Genomic DNA, 25,179 nt, shown 5'->3' with positions numbered 1-25,179 from the left:
TTGTCTATCTTCCTGCCTCTGCCAGGTTACCAGGATTATAGGTATGTGTCTCCCTGGTCAGCTGACTTCCTGATGAATACAGTGCTACTTCAATATAATGCTGCATGTTATTTTAAAGTAGTTATTCTTTTTATAACAAGAGATTTCTGCATACTTTCCCTACCTCTAATCTTTTGATTAGATAAGAAGATAGGTGCAAACATTTTAAGGTAATAGTACATTTAAAGAGGAAGTAATAAAATTAACATGTAAGCCAGGAATGGTGGCACAAACCAATAACCCTAACGTTTGGGAAGTAGAGGCTGTTGAGTCTAGTTCGATGCTAGCCTGGGCTACATAGTAAGACCCTGTTTCAATAAATAAATAGGATGAATTAACACGACCAGTATCTTTTTAAACATTTTGTGTGGGTGTTTTGACCCTGTTGATGTGTGCAGTGCCTGTAGAGGCCAGAAGAGGGCACTGGAGTTATAGAAAGTTGTGAGCTGCCATGTGGGTGCTAAGAATGGTGAACTCTTTTGGGTCCTCTGGAAGAGCAGCCAGTGCTCTTTACCACTGAGCCACCTCTCTAGCTTCCTGATTAGTCAGCCTGTTTTTGTTTTGTGCTTTACACTTGACTGATTTGCTCTGTTTCTTTTTAGGTACATACTTATGTTAACACTACAGGTGTGCAAGAAGAGCGAAAAAACCGAGCAAGTGTGCATGTCCCCGCAGAGGCAAGGGTTTCTAATGCTGAAAGCAACACACCGAAAGAAGAGCTGAGTAACACTGAAGACAGGGACCCTCAAGTGCTTCTTAAGCCTGAAGGAGTCAAGTTTGTTTTAGGACCAACTCCTGTTCAGAAGCAGTTAATGGAAAAGGAGAGACTGGAGCAACTTGGAAAAGACCCAGTCAGTGGGAGTGGTGCGAGTAGCACAGAATGGGACACTGGCTATGACAGTGATGAACGCAGAGATGTGCCCCCTGTCAACAAACTGGTGTATGAGAATATAAACGGGCTATCTATCCCTGGTGCCTCAGGGGTCAGGAGAGGTCGTCTTACATCTACCAGCACCTCGGACACCCAGAATATCAACAACTCAGCGCAGAGAAGACCTGCGCTATTAAACTATGAGAACTTACCGTCTTTGTCTCCTGTTTGGGAAGCCCGCAAGCTCAGTAGGGATGAAGATGACAGTTTAGGACCAAAGACCCCATCTCTAAATGGTTACCATAGTAATCTAGACCCAATGCACAACTATGTTAACACAGAGAATGTAACAGTGCCGGCAAGTGCTCACAAAATAGACTATTCAAGGCGTAGGGATTGTACACCAACAGTCTTTAACTTTGATATCAGGCGCCCCAGTTTAGAACATAGGCAACTCAATTATATACAGGTGGATTTGGAAGGGGGCAGTGACTCTGACAACCCTCAGACTCCAAAAACACCGACCACTCCCCTCCCACAAACCCCCACCCGGCGCACAGAGCTGTACGCTGTCATAGACATTGAGAGAACTGCTGCTATGTCCAACTTGCAGAAAGCACTGCCGCGAGACGACGGTACCTCCAGGAAGACTAGACACAACAGTACTGACCTGCCCATGTGAGCCCGGCAAGCACTGCGTCGCACCTTCGTGAAGGTTTTCAAAGTGAAGATGCAATGCTTCCTTTTCATTTCTACACTAACTCCTTTTATAGACTGTCTTTTTTTTTTTCTGAATATTTCATGTGCATCATTAAAGGGAATTAATGCAGAGCAGGTACTCCTTACAGAACACTAATCTCATGATAGTCTACTCATTGTACAGCAGCACCCCCAGTTTCACAGTGCCTATTTAACAGGAGAATTGAAGTCGGTGCTGTGCTGGTGGATTTGTACTCAGTATTCTGGGGGTATGCACAGCCTTCATGACTAAGTCGTGGTTGGCATTTGAACCCTTGATAACGTCTCTTGAGAATGTGCATTGCTAACATAACGCTAGGCCCCAGAGGAATTCTGGTAGATGACTGTCCACAGGGTACGGTCTCCAGCATGGGACATGAGGATTTTATTTTGTTAGTTAAAGGCTTTTTGACTTGGGCCAAATTTGTGTAAAAGTAACAAAGAGAACCACACTTCCTCTTATACTAGCCAGCTCCTCCGTGTCTCTTCGGTGTACTAGAAAGAGTCCAGGCTTGTAATGATAGTTATGTGATGGAAAGCAGACAGGAGACGGCTCTGTGCCCTCACCTCCTGGTGTCATTTGAAGGGCGTGTCCAGATAGCATTTTATTCAAGAGTTATGATGGGTTTAGGAATCAGTCTCAGGTCACTTTACAGAAAACATTTGAAAGTCTACACCATGATCTCTTGGTGTTTCTTTGTGATAGACTGTATCGACAGCACACTGTTTCTGGACACATTTGTAACATTAAATCCCCATTGAGCTTCAGGTTTTCTTCCCTTTGGTCTTTGGGTTGTCTTACCTGTTATGTAATCTTTTTCAATTTACAATACAATGTTTGTGTATGGTTTTGGAATGGGCTTGTGTGTTTGCTGTTTCTTCTTAGTCTGCATTTTTCTCCTTATGGTCTTGAAGGTCCATTTGGAGCTGACCGTTGTTCTCTACCAGGGTTGCCCGTGTCCAGTATTTATTTATCTGCTGTTTACTTTTCAAGATGATGAAAAAAGCATCGTTTGGATTTTAAATTTCATTTGTGTCCAGGGTGATCTCTTTAGTAGCTAAGAAGAAAAGGAAGATACTCTTAAATATGTGAGTCCCGGAAGGTCCTGTCCTCTCTGGGGTGCCCTGCGCAGCACTTTAGCAGAGGTTGTCTCAGCTCCACGGCTGCAGGCCCGCTCTGCCTGCTCTGCTGTCCGCTCACGTGGAGCTGGGCTCTTATCCCGTGATGTTGGTGAGCTGTTGACATTGTTGCCAGCGTAGCGGGTACAGGGACGCTTTGAAGCAGTGCGATTATGTCATAATTGAGGATGTGAAGTAAATAAGGTTCATATAAACTGATGAGATCCCAGATTTTGAACTCTTGGAAGTCAAGAACACTCCCAAGCCATTGTATAATAAAGAGAAGGGAAGAGTGAAAGGACAGGCAGCCTTACAAAAGAGTTTACTTTTTTTTCTCTAAAGTTGAGGAAGTTTCATATTAGATCTGGATATACCAGATGTGACTGAGGTGGATTTAACAAGAAACAGTTTCAGTCATCCGGTATTCAGTACATTTAGGAGCTCGTCGCAGAACAGGGACTGGATTAACAGAGGAGTAGCTTGGGGCCATGATACGTAAATCATCACGTGTGCTCATCCTCAGTGCCATTGGTTTGTAGCATAGCAGACATTTCTTTGTCCTTGTCCCTCTGTGAACTAAAGTGTTCGCTGTTCTCTTCAGCTGTGCAATTTCCATGTTCAGTACACTATGCCATTTGTCCTTCCTTCTGAGTACCTTGCTAATTGTGCCAAATTTCAGTGGTGGTTTTTGTGACGTGGGGTAAGGATGCTGATGGGAAAACCCCCATTTCCTCTGTATGTCTGAGCAGTCTGGACGGAAGTAAGTCTCCACCTCAGAGGGCAGGTCTGCTTGGTCGTCTCCACGCTGGGGGCTTTCTTTCCTAGTACACTTTACTTTTCCCTTTAGATTTGAATTAGATTTTACATTTTTAGCTGACTAATATCATCATTACAGCATATGCTTTAAGTAGTACATGACTTAAGAATGCAAATGGGACCAATTTGTCTGCTAAGCATTTGATTTTAGGGGACAGTGTGACTATTAGGAAGAAGTATAACAGGTGTGTTCATTTCTAGACGTCTTCTGGAAACCACCTTTGTTTCTGTTTAATCAGTCATGTAGAACACCTGTATCCTTTACGGTCGTCTCCTGATGGGCATTAAGCTCTGTCTTGGAAGAATGTGCCTGTTACTAGTTGGTGAATATTAGAGTGAGATTCTTTAATGGCACATATTTGTAGTCATATGTTTCAGATTTTCTGAAGCAAACAATTTTAGATAATTGGGTTTGTTGATCAGACCATGTCACCCCACTTTTTGGTTTTGGAAATATAATCCTTGCTTCTTTGTTCTCTCCCCAAATAAAATCCTTTTTTAGTTCATATAGATCCTATTTTTTTTTTTTTCCAGACCAGGGCTGGAGACTGATAAGAGTATAACTAGTGTTTTCTGAAGGTTGTGTTCCCCAGTTTCATCTTCCTTTGAAAAGTGAGAATATGGTGCCTTCCCTCCCTCCTTCCAAGAAGGTTTGCAAATTGTTCCTGTATCCCCCCGCTGCTGTGGAGTGATGAGACATGCACTTTACTCTTGAAGATTCAGCAAAAAGCTTTTCACTTCTCATTATATTCAGAATAGACCACATTTCGGACTTCAGAAACTTTGCCAAACAGTCTTTGTCATTACAGATATTAATGTTGCCCCTTCTGCCTGCACCTCGTACTGTGTTATAAGTCAAACTGGCATTTGTTTATGCTCCCCACTGCACCCACCCTGAATCTGTGGCACAGCATATAAAAATGTACCTCACTGAAGTTCTATTAAAAATGGACAGGGGCCTTACGTTTTCATAATTTCCCAGCAATGTGCCACCATGTATTTGCCTCAAGGCAAAGGCTTAACAAGCTAACAAGTACTTCCTCGTTCCCCTGTGCTGTTTTCTACCCACATACCCAAGTGTTTGTGCAATGTGTAGTGTGTATGTATAAGTATATATATATATATATTCTTTAGAGACATCATTCAGAAGTAATGTATTGGCATCTCATTCATATTTCTGATGTGAAGTATATGGTACTATTTACTTTTTCCTTAATGTTTGCCAAATTTGAATCAAGGCATTGGTACGAAATTACAGCATGTGAAGAGTTAACCTGAAATCCTTTCCCCTGTCAGTGTGCTCCACGCAGACCAGCACACTGCCGTCTCGCTGCCCGCTTCCCATCCCTGTGTCCTCGATCTTCAGGGTGTAACACAATTCTTTCATAGCATCCTATCGTTGCAATTCTCTGGCAGTTGGACAATGACAACGTGGAAACAGGCTGGTATAGATAGTACAGTAGTCACCAGGGTGCCGCATTCGCATTAGTAAATGCAAAATAGATGTTTTATAAAGGACAGACTTTGTGTTATGTTTCTATTTTCATTACATTGTATAATAATGTAAGATTATTGTATGTTCTAATTTGCATTATAAATTTTTTCCTACATAAAGGCATAAATATAGCAACATTGTATAAAGGTAGCTTATTAGATTTCAATTTTCTTTTATAAAAGTTTTCTACAGTGGGACTACCATTGCCAAATTGTATATGAGATATGAATTTTCCCCTATGGTTAATTTCTTTTCTAAACATTCCATATTTCTCTAATGAAAGACATGATACTGTACTATGCATAAATTGTGTTTTAATGCTGTTTCATATCAGCAGGTTAATTTTGCGTTGGCAAACGTAACCACTGTTATTACAATAAAACCTTGTGTGTGTAACGGCGTCGCTGGCCCTCTGGCCCTCTGTCCTTGTCCTTGCTCCCCCGTCAGTGCCAATGTCAGACGTCCTGTAGCATGGCAATAAACAGACCTTTTACACTGAGGCCGAGTGTGGCTTTGTGGCGGGCGTGGGGGTGGGAGGACTCCCCATAGTCGTTCTAGTGTGGGCCTCCTCTGCAGTATCAGCCATGTTGTCAGGTGTAAGAAGTTATATATGATGTGAACATGCTTTAAGGACAAGTGTGGCTGTGCTTGAAAGCTTTGTTTTTGATGTAACAAGTAATAACTAGTTCTTAATTTTTGGAAAAGTCAGAGTCCTTGAAGTACAATCAAGCCTTTATTAACTGGAGTACTTAAAGAATAAGCTAAGAATGGAATTTTGTTCAACAAGGGCTAAGCAACACTTTTAAATTTTTCTTATTTATTGTGAGTATTAGTATACTTTCCTAAAATTACAATGTGTAAAATGTGGTTTCATCTTAGACTGCGTAGCATCTTGCAATGCCTTACTGTTACCATTCTGGCATCAGTATCCATGATGACTCAAGTAGATGCTGGAAGCTGAGCTGACTGTACACTGACCTTAAGCATTCATGAAAAACTGCTTGGTTGAATAAAATCTAATGAGTTCTTATGGTCACCTTTCCCTTATTGCCAAAAGTAGATTGCAATAAAACCCAAATAAAAGTTTGGTTGGATACTCATGTAAAAGGTTTACTGTATTTCTATTCCATGCATTGCTTGACACCTTACGATAAAGGTGTCAATCAGTCATAAGTTGGGGAGTGTTGCTGTACAAGTGAATGCATTGTCCATGTAGGCCAGAGGAGGGAGTCCATCCCTGGTAGACTGGTTGGTGGGAATAAACCATGGTCCTCTGCAAGACCAGTCTGTGCTCCTAAACACTTGAGCCATCTCTGGCCATACTGGTTTTCAAAGCGAACATATACTGTGTGAAAGATTAAACATTTATGTGGCAGACTTTCTTAGTATCTAATATGCATGGTCATTCCGATTTATCTCACTCAGTTCGAGGAACCCAAACCACTGAGTGAGATTGCCAAGTCTTGTCTAGGATAGCAGAGATGGAGATGGAAATCATTTGAAGCAATACAGGGGTTAGACAAAGCCACAAATGACTGGGTGTGCACACAGCCCACACGTTAGAGAACACTCAAACTGGTTATGGTGCGGTCAGAGCAGCATTGAAGACCAGTGTTTTAGTGCTCAGAATATGACAGCTGCTTTGAATTGTTTATGTATTTCTCCTTCGAAGATCTTTCGGGGACAGTAACTGGTCACATGTTCTTATTTAACAGATGGGCTTAAATTCGGCTCTGTGCTAGTCACCAAGACAGCAGTCTTCATCCTCAAAAGAATCTACAGTTACATCATCACTAATAATAGAAGACAGTGTCTTTCCTTCCAAAGAACTAAGCCCTAAGACACATTACATATTGCAAACAACTTCTATAACTTTAGAATGACCATAGCAAAATTCCATAGGAGAATTGAGGAAAGTGTAGTTGTTTGTTTGTTTGTTTGTTTGTTTGTTTTAAAGGGGTGTGTGTAACAAACTTAGGTTCTGGAAGTTTACTTCCTTATGAATATTTTATTCAGTTATGTACTTGAAACCTATATGCATTCTAGAAAATGCACATAGGTTATGGAAGAAGCATTTCTTATGCACTGAAGGCTATCAGGATTTCCTTAAATATGTCCTACCTCATAAAAAGTATAATAATTGTTCTTTTATACAGGCTCCACTTATTGAAAAATAATTCCCCTACTTACTACAAGAGAAGTCAGTGCTGTCCCCACTGAGCACCACAGAGTCCAGAAGCTACCTATAAACACAGACAGCAAAAGTAACTGTGATGTTACTTTTGTTCTCAATACTGACAAGTTTTTTTTTTTTTTTTCATAGAAATTAGAATTTTGACTTGTAAAACACCTTAACTACCAGGCACTATCTCAAATGCTAGCTTGCTTTATTTAAAAACTTTTAAAATGTTAATTTATTTGTGTATTTGTATGTGTGTGAAATGTATGTGCAACTATCCTTGGAAGCCTGAGAGAGGACCCAGTATCCTAGATCTGGAATTACAAGCAATTGTGAGCTGCCAGATATGGATGCTGAAAACCAAACTCCTGCCCTCTGCATGAGGAACTAGCAACTGCTGAACCAGCTGAGCTATCTCTCCAGCCTCTCGTGAGTTTACTTTAAAGATGATCCTGGTTGGGGCTGGTGAGATGACTTAGCAGTAAAGAACACTGGCTGTTCTTCCAGAGGTCCTGAGTTTAATTCCCAGCAACCACATGGTGGCTCACAACCATCTGTAACGGGATCTGATGCCCTCTTCTGCCATATAGGTGTATATGCAGACAGAGCATGCCTACATTTAAAATTAATAAGAATAAGAATAAAGATGATCCTGGCTAATCTCACAGGCTGCCTGTCTGCATTGGCAGACTATTAAGTATGGTGAGTGTTTAGGATAGTTCAGTGTCAAACGGGAAGAATCCAAGTAGGTGTTGATTCTGAAGTCCTGATACCCTACAGTAGTATGAACGTTCTTGAGGAATGTCGAGAAGTCTCGTTACCTGTGTTCTGGTTGTTGTTTGTTATTTCAGTTAGTTATATCTCTCCAGACTAGCAGTTCTCAACCCATGGGTCATGGGGGTTGAACAACTTTCACAGGGGCCTCCAAAGATCATCAGAAAACGCAGCTATGTATATTATGATTCATAACAATAGCAAAATTACAGTGATGGAGTAGCAATAAAAATGGTTTTATGACTGAGGATCACCACCACATGAACTGTGTTACAGGGTCGCAGCATTAGGAAGGCTGAGAACCATTGCTCTAGACAATGACTCTTCTTTTCTCCAAGTCACCTCTTATGAAATATACTTCATTCCAAGTCCACCAACTGCAGAAGCAATGTGTTTCAAACCACATTGGAATTACACTTAAGCTAAACAGAGCTTGCTATAGCCCAGGTACCCTCTAAGCAATTTAGTCTTGCTTTTGTGAGATACGTATTCTGATTACATCCATTTCATACACCAGGAAATTGAGGCACAGAAGTGATGTAGCTAGGGGCAGTCACGTAACAGAATTCACCAAAAAGAATTCCAACAATAGGCAAGAAAGACTGAGGGGGTGGGGTGGGGTGGGGTGGGGGTCCTCAAAGCAGGATGAAGAGAGCCAAGAGAAACAGCCTGAGGAGTAAAAGACAAGATGAATAAGCCAGGAGGCAGTCCATGGACCCTGGAACATTCCCAGTTCAAAACTGCTACACCGGTTATAAAATGCTAAGAGATGAAGATTTTGGAGGTAAAACGATATATTTAGCTAGTGGGACTTGGAGATAGCTTTCAGTCAGTCAATTCAGAAAGCTTGTGGAAGCCCAAGATGACAAAACTAGTCATAAAAACAAGCTGCAATTCAAATCCATTGTTCCGGGCAGAGGAGGAAGACACCAAAGATGCAGGGGAGAAGACAGTCCCCAGAACCCCATTACATGGATCTGACTCCTGGCTGCCTCTCAGCTCAGATCTACAGGATGGCAGGCCTGTCCCCTGTTCTATTCAAAGCCTTTATGTTCACCTACCCTTCTAAAGTCTGACAGGGACGGGACATTGGTAACCCTTCACCAACAATAGTTAAGGTTGCTTGCGACCCACTGGATATGATATACTTTGTGTACAATTAAAGCAGCCTTTTAAAATGTGCAGGTATGTTAGCTCCTTAGTGTAACTTTCTTCCAAATACCACCTGGGATCTGCCCATTAGAATACTTTACAGGAGGCAGAGGCAGACAGATATCTATGAATTCAAGGCCAGCCTGGTCTACAGAGCTAATTCCAGGACAGCCAGAGCTACATAAAGAAACCCTGTCTTGAAAAAAACAAAACACACACACACACACACACACACACACACACACACACACACACACACACACACACAACCTTTTCCTAAGAAAAATTTCCCTGTGACAGAAGACTGGTAAATTTTAAATAACACTTCCTGGTCCCAAACACACTCCTTGTTTTATTGGACCTTAGGATGGTGTAAATCAGGGTCACACAGACTTATTTAAAATAATGACTGTTGTAGGCTCTGTGGACGCATATACTGTAGAAAACATTTGTTGGGAGCTGGGAGGATAGTTCAGTGGTTAAGAGCCCGTGTTGCTCTTGCAAAGCACCTGAGTTAAATTCCCAGCGACAGGGTTGGATTGCTTACTCTTCCAGCTCCAGACGATCTGATACCCTCTTTCGCTCTCTGCCAGCACCTGCATGCACATGTGAACACACATACACAGAGAGAGAAATAAAAATGTAAAAAGTAGGCTCAGTGGGTAAAGGCGTTTGCTGTTGAGCCTGACAACCTAAGTTCAGTCCTCGGACTTATGTGATGGCAGGACAAAACTGGTTTCTCCAAGTTGTCCTCTGACTTTTACATTTATACACAGACATATGCACACATAATTATTTCAAGTGCTTAAGACTTTAAAAGTGCTGGGCGGTGGTGGCGCATGCCTTTAATCCCAGCACTTGGGAGGCAGAGGCAGGCAGATTTCTGAGTTCGAGGCCTGGTCTACAGAGTGAGTTCCAGGACAGCCAGGGCTACACAGAGAAACCCTGTCTCGAAAACCCCCCCCCCCCAAAAAAAAAAAAAAAAAAAAAAGACTTTAAAAGCAGTTGATAGCTAGATTTGACTCTCCCTAGCTCGCCAACCCAATATAAATTAACTTACTATATCCAAGGGTAAAAATAACTAAAAATTGAAAATGACTTAGTGCTGGCAAGTATCAGAAATATAGGTACTTGCTAAATGATCAAAAAGAGAAAGTGGAGAAAAAGAAAAACTAACATTCTTTTTAAGCATTAGAGCTTAATGTCAAGAGTAAAGAGAAAAAAAATTTAATATTTTAAAAGAATTATTTATTTATCTTATGAGTACATTGTAGCAGTCTTCAGACACACCAGAATAGGGCATGGAATCCCGTAACAGATGGTTGCGAGCCACCATGTGGTTGCCGGGAATTGAACTCAGAACCTCTCTCTGGAAGAGCAGTCTGTTCTCTTAACTGCTGAGCCATCTCTCCAGCCCCAAGAGAAAACTTTTTTTTTTTTAAAAAAAATGATTTATTTACGTATTTTATGTATGAGTGCTCTATCTGCATGTACACCTGCATGCCAGAAGAGGGCATCCGTTGGTTGTGAGTCTACAAGTAGCTGCCAGGGATTGAACTCTGCACCCCAGGAAGAGCAGCCACTGCTCTTAACCACTGAGCCATCTCTCCAGCACCGAGAAAATTATTTTGAAAAAGCTGAAATATTTAGAACTTGATCTCTGCTGAGAAGTCACGGAATAGTTATATTAGGGTCCTCCCCATCCCCGAGGGAAAACAAACGAAGAAGAAAACCTGAACTGAACAACCAGAGCCAATATAAGTCTCAGCTAAGTGAATTCCTGCACTGTGGAGGCAGGGCAGGAGGATCTCAGAATGGCCAGCCTGGCCTACAACGTGAGTTCCACGCTAAGCCAGAGCTACAACAGTAAGACCATGTCTAAAAACTTAAATGAAGATTCCTTTATAATAATAATGCTAAAACTTATTATTTAGTAGTCTATTGATAAGTAACCCTCCCAAACTAAAAAAAAAAAAAAAAAAAAAAAAAATGCAGGAAAAACGGAATGGTTGCTTCCGGGGCGAGTAAGTAATGGAAATGATTAGTGTGCACCACTTGAAAATGTACATCTGACCTGAAAACAAATTTTGAAAGATTAAAGTTTAAAAATATATGTAAGCAGGAACTTGGTTTCCCTGGCAACCTGCGCGGTACACTGCCTCTTTGTTCTCCAGTTCTATTCTAAATCAGCCCGCCCCTGGCCCCGCCCACATCTCAATGAGTTCCGCCACTGGCCGTTACTCGAGTCGAGGTCCCGCCCCTTCTGCTGAGAGCGGCTACGCTTCCGGCCCAGCCCGCTATGCAGGAGGCGGAAACCCGCGCAGGTCGGCCCCGCCCCCTGCGGTAGAGCGTGTCGTCACTTCCGCCTTCCTTTCCCTCTGCTGGCTTCCCGGCGCGGTTTGTGAGGGATAATCCTCTACGCTGAATTCGTCGGAACCATGGTGAGCTTAGCTTTCGGCCCAGGGCTTAAGCTCCTGCCCGAGTCCCGCTGTGTCCCGCTGCTCCTCTCGTCTAACCGGAGTCGCAGGCTCCCTGCGGCCGTCTCATGGGCCCTCCGCACATGGCACGGGCCGGGCATGGGGCCTGCGTGGGACCCGCCGACCGAGCTCTCTCCGGGATCGGGGGGCGGAGGCAGGAAAGGAGAGCGCGCCCTAAGCCAGCAGCATCTCTTTATACGATCAGGGCTTCTTGGCTCGGGGACCGACGACCCCCGGGCCTCACCCCTAGCGAAGAAGTTTCTAGCAGTACTCTTGTCGGCTCCGCCCTCTTTGGGGCGGGGCTCGAAGGGCGAGTGCCCGTGCAGACCATTGGAAGATGGAGGGTAGCTACCTGGTGGTCGGTGCTTGCCCAACCTTAATGTTGCTTTTAGTTTTGTCATACACACCAGTGAGTCGGTGTGATGATTTATTCCTGGCGCCCACATGAACGTCCCTCTCGCCATTTAAATAACTACCCACTCCCACGACGGACTCCAGAAATGATATCGGAAACCAATTTTCCTTTAGATAATCTATTTACCGATCTAGTGAGAGGCCCTAGATGTTAAAGACTACTGGCCTTCAAACGGAGTGTGTTGGTTTTCCCTTTCAGGCGTCCCTTTCCCTCGCACCTGTTAATATCTTCAAGGCTGGAGCTGATGAAGAGAGAGCAGAGACAGCTCGCCTGGTAAGCCCGTCTGCTGCTTTTAAATGATAACATCCAACTCTAAGTGAGTGTAAATTTTGACCACCTTTTCTGATTTTTCTTTTATAATTTAAGTCATCCTTTATTGGTGCCATCGCCATTGGAGACTTGGTGAAGAGCACTTTGGGACCGAAGGGCATGGTAAGAAAAATAGAGGGAAAAAAGGAAAGTTTTGGAAGCTTCTTTTGTTTGTTTGTTTCTAGTTTTGTTCGTTTTCCTGCTGTCTTGTGTTGTAGTGGCTGGCCAAAAATACAATTTTAATAATGGTTTAAAGCCTTTGGTGTAAATGTGGTTAGTAACAATTTTCTTTTTTATGTTTTGTAATCTAAAACTTATACATTATGAAAACTTCTGTGTAACCATCCCCAATCTTACATTCCTCTCCAGTGGCAGCAAGTGTCACCATTTGCCAACGCCTGCTGGTATTTTCGGTTTACTCATGGATAAATTTATCATGTTATAGATTCTTGCAACACATTTTTAAAGTAACAGATACCATTTTTGTTTATGTCTGTCTGCTTTTAGTATGCTGTTTCCAGAGTTTGTGCTACTTCTTTTTACATGAACAAATTATTTTTATAGCCCTAGTATTAGTGTTTTTAACTGGTCTTCTGGTTAGTACGGGAAGGGTTCCATTGTGGGGTTTTTTTTCTTTAGTATGCTATACTTCTTTAACTGTCATATAGTGTTTTAAGATTTGCTTTGAACTTTACTGATGGACATTGGTTTCCATCATTGTCTTGTGACGGTGTAGCAAAGCTAGTTTGTATTGCCTTTACTTCTGAACTTTGTAAACGCTGAGGTTTGGTTGTAGGATACATGCATGGAAAACATTTGATAGCCAGCTAACCATACAGAGGTTTCTGTGTCTGCACATATTCTTGAAGAAGTACTTAGACCTTATTTTGACAGAAATAAATTTCCTTTCAGGACAAAATTCTCCTAAGCAGTGGACGAGATGCCTCTCTGATGGTGACCAATGATGGTGCCACCATTCTCAAGAACATTGGTGTGGACAACCCCGCAGCGAAAGTTCTAGTTGGTGAGTCTGAGATTTGCTTGTTAATATTTTCCAATAATTTATTTCCTGATAGACTGTGATAACTATTAAATGATAGCCATTAGCATTTATCACTTGATAAAACAAATTTCAGAAGTATCAGTTGATATCCATAGTCCATGGGGGCTGCTACAGCCACAATTTTTAAATGATACAAGTCTGTTTGGTTGAACTGCCAAGTCCAAGATCAGTGGGCCCTTTTCTGGTGACACAGTGTGACAGAAGGCCTAACTTGGTGAGACAGAAAAAGATTAGGTATTAGTTTCCATCAACTCGTGAGCACATTCAGGCTAAAGTATTTAACACTTTAAGGTCTTCCAAAACGTTGTCAGGTATGAAATGTACTATAAATGGAGTTTAGGTTTGTTGTGGAAGTTTTAAAAGAATTTAATGTAGGGAAATAATTTCGCTTTTTCCTAGATATGTCAAGGGTTCAAGATGATGAAGTTGGTGACGGCACCACCTCTGTTACTGTCTTAGCCGCAGAGCTGCTCCGGGTAAGAGGCTGGCACTTCCCTTAGTATTGGGACTGTGGTTCAGAGCAGTAGTGGAATCCCTCGTTACTTTTGTGTACCTGTTTATTGGCAGGAAGCAGAATCTTTAATTGCAAAAAAGATCCATCCACAGACCATCATTGCAGGTTGGAGAGAAGCCACGAAAGCAGCAAGGGAGGCCCTGCTGAGCTCCGCTGTGGATCACGGGTTGGTTGGCCTCAGTCCTGTTGGGAAACATCTAATCTGGAGCTCCATGAGAAACATGCATGAGCGTTACCTTGCTGCCTTGTTCTACCCTAGCAGCTAAAACCCTTGGCACCCTCCTAAGAGCCCTCGGCTGGCCTTCACCTTCAGAACCTCAGCCTCCTGTGCTCCAGAGTTAGCTCTTACTAGTCTCAAATTCACAGAGTTCCTACTGCCCAGGTGCTGGCATTACAAGCCTGTGCTGCCATGCCTGGTTTATTAGTCTCTTTAACTGTGTTTCTAGGTGTTGATATGTTTTCTGAGACACTTGTAAGGCGCTTCAGTATAGGACTGATGAAATTTCTTTAAGCTATCTGCTCTTGGAGAATTTATTTTTGAAAAGTTTTAGCTTTATAATGTAGGAAATTTGTTACTCAAGAAATATTTCTAGAAGTAGAATTGCTGAGTCCAAAAGTATACACATATCTAGTTTACTTCTATGTATATTACCAAGTAAACCACCAGAAACAATTTGTGTTTGTGCTGTGTTGCAGACAGTTGTTTCCCCACGTTGACAGCATTGAATGGGCTTGCATGCTTAGGGTTCACTGAGTTTGGCAGTTTGACGGAGAAGACAGGAGCCCGTTGTTCACTTGTTTCTTGAGTTTGATGACCTTAAAGGTTTGAGTAGGGTCAAGTACTTAGTTAAATCTTTGAAAAGTAAAGGATACTTAATGGATAATTTTAGTAACAAGCACCTTTTCTTTCTGTCTGTCTGGTTTTATTAGTTCTGATCAAGTCAGATTCTGGCAAGATTTAATGAATATTGCAGGAACGACTTTATCCTCAAAACTTCTCACTCACCACAAGGACCACTTTACTAAGTTAGCTGTAGAAGCTGTGCTCAGACTGAAAGGCTCTGGTAACCTGGAGGCGATTCATGTCATCAAGAAACTAGGCGGGAGTCTGGCAGACTCTTACCTAGATGAAGGTATGTATGTGTGCCAAACATACCCATTGATTCCTGCTCCCCTGGTACTCCAGAGCCTGAGAGCTTGTCTGTGAGAGCACTCGGCTGCTTTTGTCATTCTAACCAGTGTGTTGTGTTGTGTTGACAGCATGCTGCATCTTTATGGCCACTTCAGCCTCATCTTACTTTTTAGATTTCACACATAAAGTCTTTTGCTAGTAATAGAGAAATTACAACTTCACCAAAAGCTGTTTGCAAATGCTGCTTTTTTTCTTTAGGATTATATGTATTTTCCAAGCAGAGTCTCTTAAGTCAAATCATTTAATTAGCAGGTTGTTGTGTGGATAAAGGAGTTTTTGTCTGATTGATATATTATTGGCATTTGTGTAGCATTTGCTTTTTTTTTTTTTTTTAATTAAAAAATTTAGACTTATTCTCTGAAGTGTTTTGACAACATATATGTGCACCATATGCATAACTGGTGCCCATGGAGGTCAGAAGATGGCAGCAGAACCCCTGAGACTGAAGTAAAGATGGCTGTGAGCCACCATGCAGGGTGTTGCTAGTGATGGCTATGAGTGAGACTGTGTGTGTGTGTGTCTCCAGGGATAACCTTAAACTTCTGTTCCATCTGCTGTTGTCTCTTGTAACTGAGCTACATTGTTAGCCCCAGGAAAATCTTTTTGTATCCAGGATTATTATTTTTAATCGCATGCATATTTGTGTCTGTATGGGTATGTGCATGTCAGTGGCCAGAGGCAGCAGCTCCACTCAGGTAGAACTACAGGCTGGTGTGAGCCTCCCAGTGGGGGTACTGGGAGCCAAACTCAGGTCCTCTACAGCAGTAAGCACTCTTAACATCTGAGCCATCTCTCCAGCTTGTTTGTTTGTTTTGAAGAAAAAATATTTTCAAACTTTCTTTAATTGACAGATCTATGTGATTGATATATAGGGATGTGGTTTTGAGGACTAAGTTGGGATACGCTGCTTTCTTCATGTTATTTGTAGGGCATAGGTTTGGCAGTTTCTTCACATTGTCTACTTTCAAATGAGCTGTAGGCCATGTAGACATTTTCTTAAAGGGTTTTAAAAAGAATCAGGTTGTGCTGTGTCAGCGTGTTTCTACAAGTGATTTGGAATCCTGGCTTTTGTGTGTCTTGTGCCATTTATTTATGGAGTTCTGAAAATCCTTTGGTTCCATTGATCTGCAGGCCTCTGTAGTGTGTCCAGTGGTCTGCCGTGTGCGGCAGGGAAGCCTGCTAACAGTGGTAAACGGTGGCTCACGGTGCTCCCCGTTTCTCTGTATGTGCTCTGGGCCAGGAATTCTAGTTGGACTTGTGCTCCTGTGCTCTAATCATCTGCTAAGTCATGACACACTGAGTAGAGCAGAGCACAAGGTAGGCTAATAAGCCAGGTGTTTGTTCTATGTCTGAAGGAAGCCTATGCAGATGGTCAGTACCGGGCCATCTGATGGTCCCAGATCAACCAGGCTGGAAGTGAGATCTCTGCCTTTAGTTGTGAGTGATTTACATGCGAGCATCTCGGTGACACCAGCCGTAGCCTAAGGGCAAGCGCGTGCTTGGGACCGACCAGGCTTATGTAGTATGCTGTTTGTGGCAGTTCCATTTCACCACTAGGCCGAGCTGTCTTGTTTATTTTGGTGAGGCAGGTCTCTGTTATTTTGCCCTGGCTGTCTTAAAACTTGCTGTGTAGAACAGGTGGCCTCTGTCTCTGAGTTCCAGTTCTCACTGCTTGTTTTGTCTTGTTGGTTTTAAGCTAATAAAAATGAACTTAAAATGTTTTTACATTGTAATCTATAGACCCTATCTGTTGTATATATTTGTTTGTTGTAGGTTTTCTCTTGGATAAAAAAATTGGAGTGAATCAACCAAAGAGAATTGAAAATGCTAAAATTCTTATTGCAAATACTGGAATGGATACAGACAAAATAAAGGTATGTGACTACGTGTCTTGAAGTGCTGTTGCTGTTAACTTAGGAGTCAGTTAAACAGCTTGAGTCCACGTACAGATGATACACCATATACAGATAGTACACCATGTGTACTTTGAAGTGTATGTTCACAGAAACAATGACGTACAGTGTGTTTGAAAGACCCTTGTTCTTAGGAGCTCACGCTGCCTTTCTGTCTTCACTCTTAGATATTTGGCTCTCGGGTAAGAGTCGATTCCACAGCAAAGGTTGCAGAGATAGAACATGCAGAAAAGGAGAAGATGAAGGAGAAAGTTGAACGTATTCTTAAGCATGGAATAAATTGCTTTATTAACAGGTCTGTAATCTAAAGTTATTTTTTTCTCATAAAAGTTGTATTTCCTATCCAGTTACTTAGTGCTGGAGACTGCTGCATGTGGCTTTCCTTAAAATTACAGATAGTGGCCGTTGATCCAGTCAGTGCACTCAGTGGGCTGTTAGCTTCCAGGCAAGTGTTACGTGTTCTAAGGTTCCTCAGTCCCTTACTGCACTGTTCTCAGTACTTTATTTTCACTGTACTCAGCTTCTGTGTGCTGGTACAAGGATCCAGTGCTTGCTGTGATACAGAGTAAGGCTTCAGTAGTTGAGTGTTGTGCTTTAATGTAAAGCCCTGTGAGTGTTGAACACTAACCGTGAGGTAACCTTGGTCTGGTGGACAGTGACTACCAGACACTGGAGGTTCAGTTTCCTGTTTGCTCATGTTATGGAGTCAGAGAACAGCTTGTGGGAGTGTGGTCATTCTCTATCAATCATTTGAGACTCGGGGATTGAGCAGAGATCCTGAGGCTGGAGTTTTTATTTCTGGTGAAGTAAAAATGCTTGCAGGTTTGTGTTCTAAAGTAATTCAGCTTGAGAAGTAGCCATTTTGAGCATAATGTATATTTTATTGCAGACAGTTAATTTATAATTATCCTGAACAACTCTTCGGTGCTGCTGGTGTCATGGCTATTGAGCATGCAGATTTTGCAGGTGTGGAGCGCCTAGCTCTTGTCACAGGTATGGAAAAATGCGTGCCTTAGAAAGGATAGTTTCTAGGAAGTTGCTGTGCAATGCATTGAGGATATGAAGAAACTCCTTAAAGAGCTAATAGTATATACTTTGAATTATGCCTTTAATTTCCTTACGTTGTTTGAGGAGTTACATTCATTGATTGGTTGTGCACGTGTGCCCTGGTTTGCATGTGGAGGTCAAGTAGCGTTGATGTTCTCCTCTTAGTGGGTCACTCAGGTTACCAGGTTACCAGGCTCTCTGGCCAGTGCCTTTACCTGATAAACTACCTTGCTGGTCCCTTGATATTATACACAATGTTTTCTTATTTAAATTGCTCAGTACTCAGAAGTTTCTTAGATTTTATTTTGGGGGCATAGAGTGAAGTGTTTGACCATCATAATGAGATGATGTAGGGTAGGATCCAAGTCTAAATATGAAATGCATTTATATTAGATGTATGTACCTTACACAGAGAAATAGTTTATACAGTGCTTTTGGGTGACTTGCACCTTTACTGGCCACCTGGGCCATATTTAATCTTAAAGTTGCACATTTTAGGTTTCAGTTGAGGAATGCTTAAAGTGTATACCAGATTTTACACACAACACACACACACACACACACACACACACACACGGAGAGAGGGGGGTGGTTACCATAACTATAGAGTTCTTTCTGTGGTGTTTCAAGACAACTCACTCTTTCTCACAAAAATACTTTACTTTCTAGGCATAAACAAATTTGAACTTAAAAGAGGAGTCTTATAAGTATTTAAGTCTTACCTAGTTTGTTTTGCTAGATACTTAGTTTCTTGTAACCTGTGTGAGGCAAAGTTACAGTAATCTTTAATGAAGATTGTGCCTTTTAGAGTGGGTCAAGTATGTACCTTGTGCTTAAATTTTTTTTTCTTTCTTTTTTTCCAGACAGGGCTTCTCTGTGTAGCCCTGGCTGTCCTGGAACTCACTCTGTAGACCAAGCTGGCCTCCAACTCAGAAATTCACCTGCCTCTGCCTCCCAAGTGCTGGGATTAAAGGCATGCGCCACCACCGCCCCGTGCGCTTAAATTTAAATATAACTTTTCTAAGTTTCTAATTTCCCAAATGGTAAAAATGTGTAAATGAGTGAATCAACCCAGTAGCAACTGTGAACTCACAGATGTGTCTATGTTCATAGGTGGGGAGATTGCCTCTACCTTTGATCACCCTGAACTCGTGAAGCTTGGAAGTTGCAAACTTATTGAAGAAGTTATGATTGGAGAAGATAAACTCATTCACTTTTCTGGGGTTGCCCTTGGTGAGTGACTATGTAAACCTTGGCTTAAGTACCTAAGTCCTTGGTGGCCTCGAAATGGAAGAAAAAGTTGGAGGGCTGGAGAGATGGCTCAGCAGTTAAGAGCAGTGACTGCTCTTCCAGAGGTCCTGAGTTCAGTTCCCAGCAACCACATGGTGGTTACAAGCATCTGTAATGGAATCTGATGCCCTCTTCTGGTGTGTCTGAAGACAGTGATGGTGTACTCATACACATAAATAAATACATCTTTTTTTTTTAAGGTTTCTATAGTGTTAAAATATATGTCCTATAGGCTGTTGAGATGGCTCTGTGGGTGGAAGTGCTTGAAGCCTGAAGACCCAAGTTCCCTTCTGGGACTCACGCGCGCGCACGCGCACACACACACACACACACACACACACACACACACACACACACACGCACATGCACACACGACTAAGGAGTGTTAGGTGGACTGGACATACATGTCTTACAAGGGCACATAGGAATTTTGAGAATGTCCATGTGATGTTTTGTTTCAGTGTCTTGAAGTCAGGTTGATATTTGCTGCCTTGTGAAGTGTGTACATTTAGCATAGAGTTTCTCTTGATTACTGAGAACATTTATGAACATGGATTTTTGCAGAGAAAGCATTGCTACCAAAGCCCAATAATAGTAGTTGTTTATATGAATACTGGAATGCAGATGATTTTATGGTGGACGGCTAGATGATTTACAGGTATTAACATTTAACTTTAGGTGAGGCTTGTACCATTGTGCTTCGTGGTGCCACTCAACAAATTTTGGATGAAGCGGAAAGATCTTTGCATGATGCCCTCTGTGTTCTTGCCCAGACTGTAAAGGACCCTAGAACAGTTTACGGAGGAGGTGAGCGTCTGGAGAGTGTTACACACTTGGTTTCTCCACAGTATGTCCAACTTGACGTGAACTGTTGGCTTTTATAGAAAGAGACGGCAGAGTGCATAGTGAGTTATGGGTTACATCTGCAGGTTGTTCTGAGATGCTGATGGCTCACGCTGTGACGAAGCTTGCCAGTAGAACCCCAGGAAAAGAAGCCGTAGCAATGGAGTCCTTTGCCAAAGCCCTGAGGATGGTGAGCTATGAAGAGAGCTGAACATACATTTCATGGGCTTGATTCTAAACTGACTGTGTTTCTGTCCTAGAAAAACATCTTTCTCCTTGCCTTTACAAAAATGCAGTAGTTCACAATGTTTGATATTTTGATTGTACATTTTATACCTTATCATGAATAGTTATTAAGAAACAGACAGCCAGACATGGTCTATTACCTATAATCCCTGCACTTGGGAGCGTGAGGCCAGAGGATCTCAAATGTGAGACCAGCCTTATCTGTATGGTAAGAGCTGTCTTTAAGAAGAACGGGAAGCAGGCTCTACATGATCTTCAGATCTATAAATTTAGCTGTCTTTCTAGGATAGAGACAGTGTGGTCCTTGGTGGTTATTTGTCACTTTCATATTGTAGTTGCCGACCATCATAGCTGACAATGCTGGCTATGACAGTGCAGATCTGGTGGCACAGCTCCGAGCTGCTCACAGTGAAGGCCGAATAACCGCTGGACTGGGTAAGAATCAAATGGACTTCTGCAGTCACTTTTGAAAATAAGTTTTTATATACATAGACCTTGTATATCTATACCCCCTACCCCCACACACACAGTGCACACACACAGACAGAATGCACTTTGGTCATATCCCCTTCCCTTTGTTCTTTTAACACCTTTTCTCCTTCATTGAACCCTTTGTTCCCAGACCCCTCTCCTGCTCTCATGGTCGGAGGGTTCTTTCCTTGGATAAAGGCACTTTATCAAGGCTGTGCCCTAAGGAACATGACTCGGTCTTCCCCAGCATCGTGGGAGCTTTGCAGTGAGGATGGAATGTTAAGGAGCCCAGCTGTGTGCAGATGACCACTGCTGGAGTCACGGCTGCACTGGGCATCTCAGGTCCAGAAGGCAGCATTCCAGAATACTACTCCTTCTCCAGCCCGTAGTTCCTTCTACCTGTGCTATAGTGCTCTCAGAGACTTGGAGGGGGTGATGGGCACATTCTGTTTAGGGCCGAGTGCTCATGCATTTGTTCCTTGTACTTGCACCAGTTACAAGGCTCCCGGTGTACTTGATCCACTGCAGACAAAGTTTCCTGAGAAGACATCACTGTTCTGTGCATACAAACATAACCCCGTGGAAGGCAGTTTGTTGGGGTTTTGTTTCCTTTAGTTTCAAGACAAAGTTTCTCTGTGTAGCTCTAGCTATCCTGTTAGACTAGGTTGGCTGTGAATTCAGAGATTAGCCTTCCTCTGTCTCCCCAGTGCTGGGATTAAAGATGTGCAATTCTACTGCTAGGTTTAACAATTTTTCTTGTCAGTTCTTTTTTTAAATAGTGCTTTTATAGATGGATCTAGCTAAATCCAGTAGTGAGGTGCAGTACAGCTTTAGTTTCATTATGAGTTATTAGAGATGTTTTAATGCCTTTTTGTTTGTACTTTAATAACTACCTTTCAGATATGAAGGAAGGTACCATCGGTGATATGGCAATACTGGGTATAACAGAGAGTTTTCAGGTGAAGCGACAGGTTCTTCTGAGTGCGGCTGAAGCGGCAGAGGTGATTCTACGAGTGGACAACATAATCAAAGCAGCACCAAGGTACCAGAGTGCTTGTACTCCTAGGAAAAATACTGGACAAAGTCCAGGGAGCTTGATAATTGTATTTAATGGGACAGTTATATCTTAGTAGACTATTAGGCAAACTATCTAAAATACGTAGTCACGGTTTTTAGAAAGGCTTAGGGGGAAAGTGGTTTGGATTGCCAGGGGCACACTCATTGGAAGGGTTTAAGAGCCAGGCTTATGAAGGTCAGAGAGTGTGGGTATCTGATGTCTTTCACCAGGATGAGTCCGGCTGCTTGCTTTCCTGGATACCCTTATAGGTACATGTGTGCTTGAATTGGTAGTTGTGTTCTTGGAGCGGCTCTTGGCTATGTAACTTGGGCTGGCTTCAAATTCAGAATCCTCTTCCCTGAGGGTAAGATGGCAGGTGCCCACACATGGCTTGAACATTTTCAAGGCTCCTTCCCAGGTTCACATTATAGAAAGTTACTTTAAATTCTCTTTAAAATGCTTTCACACAGAAGTGGTTAATGAGGTGCATCAGTCAGCTTCATGTTGCTGTGCCAAAAACCCTGACAAAGGAAGGATTTATTTCGGTTCACAGATTTAGTTGTGTCCGTTCACACTGCCTTGGCAGAATAGTCACCAGTGAGGAGAAGGAAGGGAGCATGTGCCCAAGATGCCCAGGGACAAGAATACAGGACAAAAACAGTTAGAGACTGGGCCTTAGCATTGGTTTGACATACAGTGTTAGGGGAGTGGGGGATAAACTTGCTTCTGTAGTAGGTTCAGAAAAGAAAACTCTCAGAAAGGGAAACTGAAGTACAGGTTGAAGGGGTTTTTATAAGTGAGCAGAGAAGCTGGCCATTAGAGGAAGCCTGAATATCTAAGTGGAAGATTGTTACAGGCAGGTTTGAAATTCTGTAACTTTGAAACTTCTGAGAATTCCTGGGGATGCTTGCTAATTGCCCCTAAATCTCAATTCCATGGATTTTACTCACTTTTCCCCTCTAAAATGTATCTTTTATACATACACACATTGTTTAAAAGCATTTTACAAACAAATATAAAGTTAAAAATTTACTGATATGCCTGCCATCCCTTTGCGGCAGTTTGTGTCTTGTGAGGGTGAGCCACGAGGGATAGTGGCCTACTGCCTCCTGCTCACTCTACCTTATCTGTGGGCACTTCCTGAGTGGACTGTCCCCCGTTCCTGAGTGGACTGTCCCCTGGGTTGTCATTCCTTAGCTTTGGTTGAAAGTATCTGATGAATTTGGTGAACTTTCCTAATCCTTACATTATTCAAAAACATGAAGTAAGCCAAGTGTGGTGGTATATTCCTTAGAAACTGAGGCAGGAGGATTGCAAGTTCAAGTCTAATCTTAGGATATATAGTAAGATTTGATCTTCAAAAAAAGAAAGAAAGCAAAAACCAGGTCAGCCTTTTTTGGAAAGTGTATTGCTTATTGAGTAGTGTTTGGGTCAGACACTGAGAGCTTCTCAGGACAGGCCTGCACGCTGCATGAGTTTCCTGTGTCCTCCTAATAGTGACAGTGACCGCGTGGTGTTATCTCCTCATGGGAAGTGGGCCTGCAGTGACTTTAGTGAGACAAAGGTTCTCGATGTATTTGTAGTTAATGAAAATCTAGTTGAAACCATGCTCTTCATTTTTTACTTTTTGTTAATAGTGTGATTTTTTTTTTTTTTTTTTTTTTTTCTTACAGGAAACGTGTCCCTGATCACCACCCCTGTTAGGCATTCCCATGTGCTGTTGAACTCTGGACCAGTTCATAGCAAAGTTGTATTTGAAAGACTTCAACCTTTAAAGAAGACTGTGGAATTGACGTGTCCATGATAGCCTTACGTTTGAACATTTAGCTGACCTTCTGTGTTAAACATGGGTCTAATTTATTTGCTATTTCATTTTCCATACAATTCAGTTGATTTAGATGCTCATTTCTCATACTGTGTATTGAAATAAAAATCCAGTTACTTAGCCCTTAATGCCTTACTGATCTGTATATATCCATTTGAAATCTACTTATGGAAGCAATGTAGCTCAGCGTAGAGCTGTTCAGCCTAATCACTTACTGACTTTATACACACACACACATTCATATTCTCAGTCATGCATGCTTTTACTGAACATTAATTTGGAGATAGAAGTACTATCTATAAGGTACAGTTCTGATTTATTTTGATATAAATACCCTTTATTAGACGACATTTTTATTTCTGATCAAGTTTGGGAAAGTGACATTTAACTGTCCTAAGATAGTGTGTTTATTTAGATGTCTGATGACTGTTTTGTTAGGGTTTTTGTTTTGGTAGAGAAAGGAAATGAGCATAGATATATATTAGGTGTAATTTACACTTGACATAGATGTGGAAGTTAATTAGAATATTGCAGAGTGCACAGAATTTAAGAGAGCTCAAAAGCTTCTGAGTTTTATTGGCTGCCAGGGCATCAGGATGCCCTCATGGGGGAAAGGGGAGCTTTGAGAGTTGGTATCAGAGGGCTAGGAAGTGGCTCGGTAACACGCTTGCTACCCAAGTGTGGGGCCTGAGTTTGCGTCCCTAGCACAGGGTACATACCTGACCCCAGCACTGGAAGGGCTAAATCAGGAGGGTCCCCAGGGTTAGTCACAACTAGCTTTGTTGCATAGATGGGCTCAGGGTTAATGAAGAGTAGCCTGCTTTTTCTTTGGATACATGTGTGTGAGTGTTGTGCCTGTATCTGTGCCACATGTGTGCCAGATGTCTGAGGAGGCCAGAAGATGGCATGGGATGCCTTAAAAGGAAGTCAGAGTGCCTGTCAGCCACAGGGAACTGTCAGTGCTAGGAACTGAACCCGGTTTCTTTGTAAGAGCACTAGTTACTCAGTCATCTCTCTAGCCTCTATCTTTTAATACCAGGGATTTATTCAGTGGTCAAAGGTGCTTGCTGGAGGACTTGAGATTAATCCCTGGAACCCACATGTCGGGAGAGAACCAGTTACTGTAAGTGTTCCTCTGACCTCCATATGTGAGAGGTGTTCAGACCCAAACCCCAAATAGGTACTTCCAAAAGCCATTAATGATGAGTGTTGCTACATAGGAAATGGTAGGATTCTAGGGTCCAGTAAGGCTGCACCTGTGTCTCCTGTGGCTGGCTCCCCTGAGGACTGGCTTGCGGCTGTTTAACTTGGGGAGGTGCTGACAGGATGTGGGT

General features: G+C 42.3%; 2 protein-coding genes across 3 annotated transcripts in view; both read left to right on the top strand.

Moving 5' to 3' along the window:
• Positions 1 to 5,578, top strand: part of Frs2 (fibroblast growth factor receptor substrate 2) — a 76,479-nt gene extending 70,901 nt beyond the window's left edge. The window contains exon 8 of one of the 2 annotated variants that reach the window (XM_076920294.1): positions 642 to 5,578. In XM_076920294.1, coding sequence (XP_076776409.1) covers positions 642 to 1,592 — 951 coding nt within the window. In that variant the 3' untranslated portion in view covers positions 1,593 to 5,578. The remainder of the gene's footprint in view (positions 1 to 641) is intronic. The other variant, XM_076920295.1, reaches the window with a different exon arrangement.
• Positions 5,579 to 11,392: 5,814 nt separating this feature from the next.
• Positions 11,393 to 23,973, top strand: Cct2 (chaperonin containing TCP1 subunit 2). The gene is made up of 16 exons (XM_076920293.1): positions 11,393 to 11,624; positions 12,274 to 12,348; positions 12,442 to 12,507; positions 13,297 to 13,408; positions 13,847 to 13,923; positions 14,015 to 14,127; positions 14,892 to 15,094; positions 16,927 to 17,027; positions 17,234 to 17,361; positions 17,956 to 18,059; positions 19,227 to 19,346; positions 20,082 to 20,210; positions 20,333 to 20,436; positions 20,828 to 20,927; positions 21,864 to 22,005; positions 23,694 to 23,973. Exons 1-16 carry the CDS (start codon positions 11,622 to 11,624, stop codon positions 23,722 to 23,724), a joined length of 1,608 nt encoding a protein of 535 aa, XP_076776408.1. The 5' UTR covers positions 11,393 to 11,621; the 3' UTR covers positions 23,725 to 23,973.
• The last annotated feature ends 1,206 nt before the right edge of the window (positions 23,974 to 25,179 follow it).

This window comes from Arvicanthis niloticus, chromosome 22 (genome assembly GCF_011762505.2).
Source record: "Arvicanthis niloticus isolate mArvNil1 chromosome 22, mArvNil1.pat.X, whole genome shotgun sequence".
Lineage (NCBI taxonomy): Eukaryota > Metazoa > Chordata > Mammalia > Rodentia > Muridae > Arvicanthis > Arvicanthis niloticus.
This window is presented reverse-complemented; position numbering and strand designations above follow the sequence as displayed.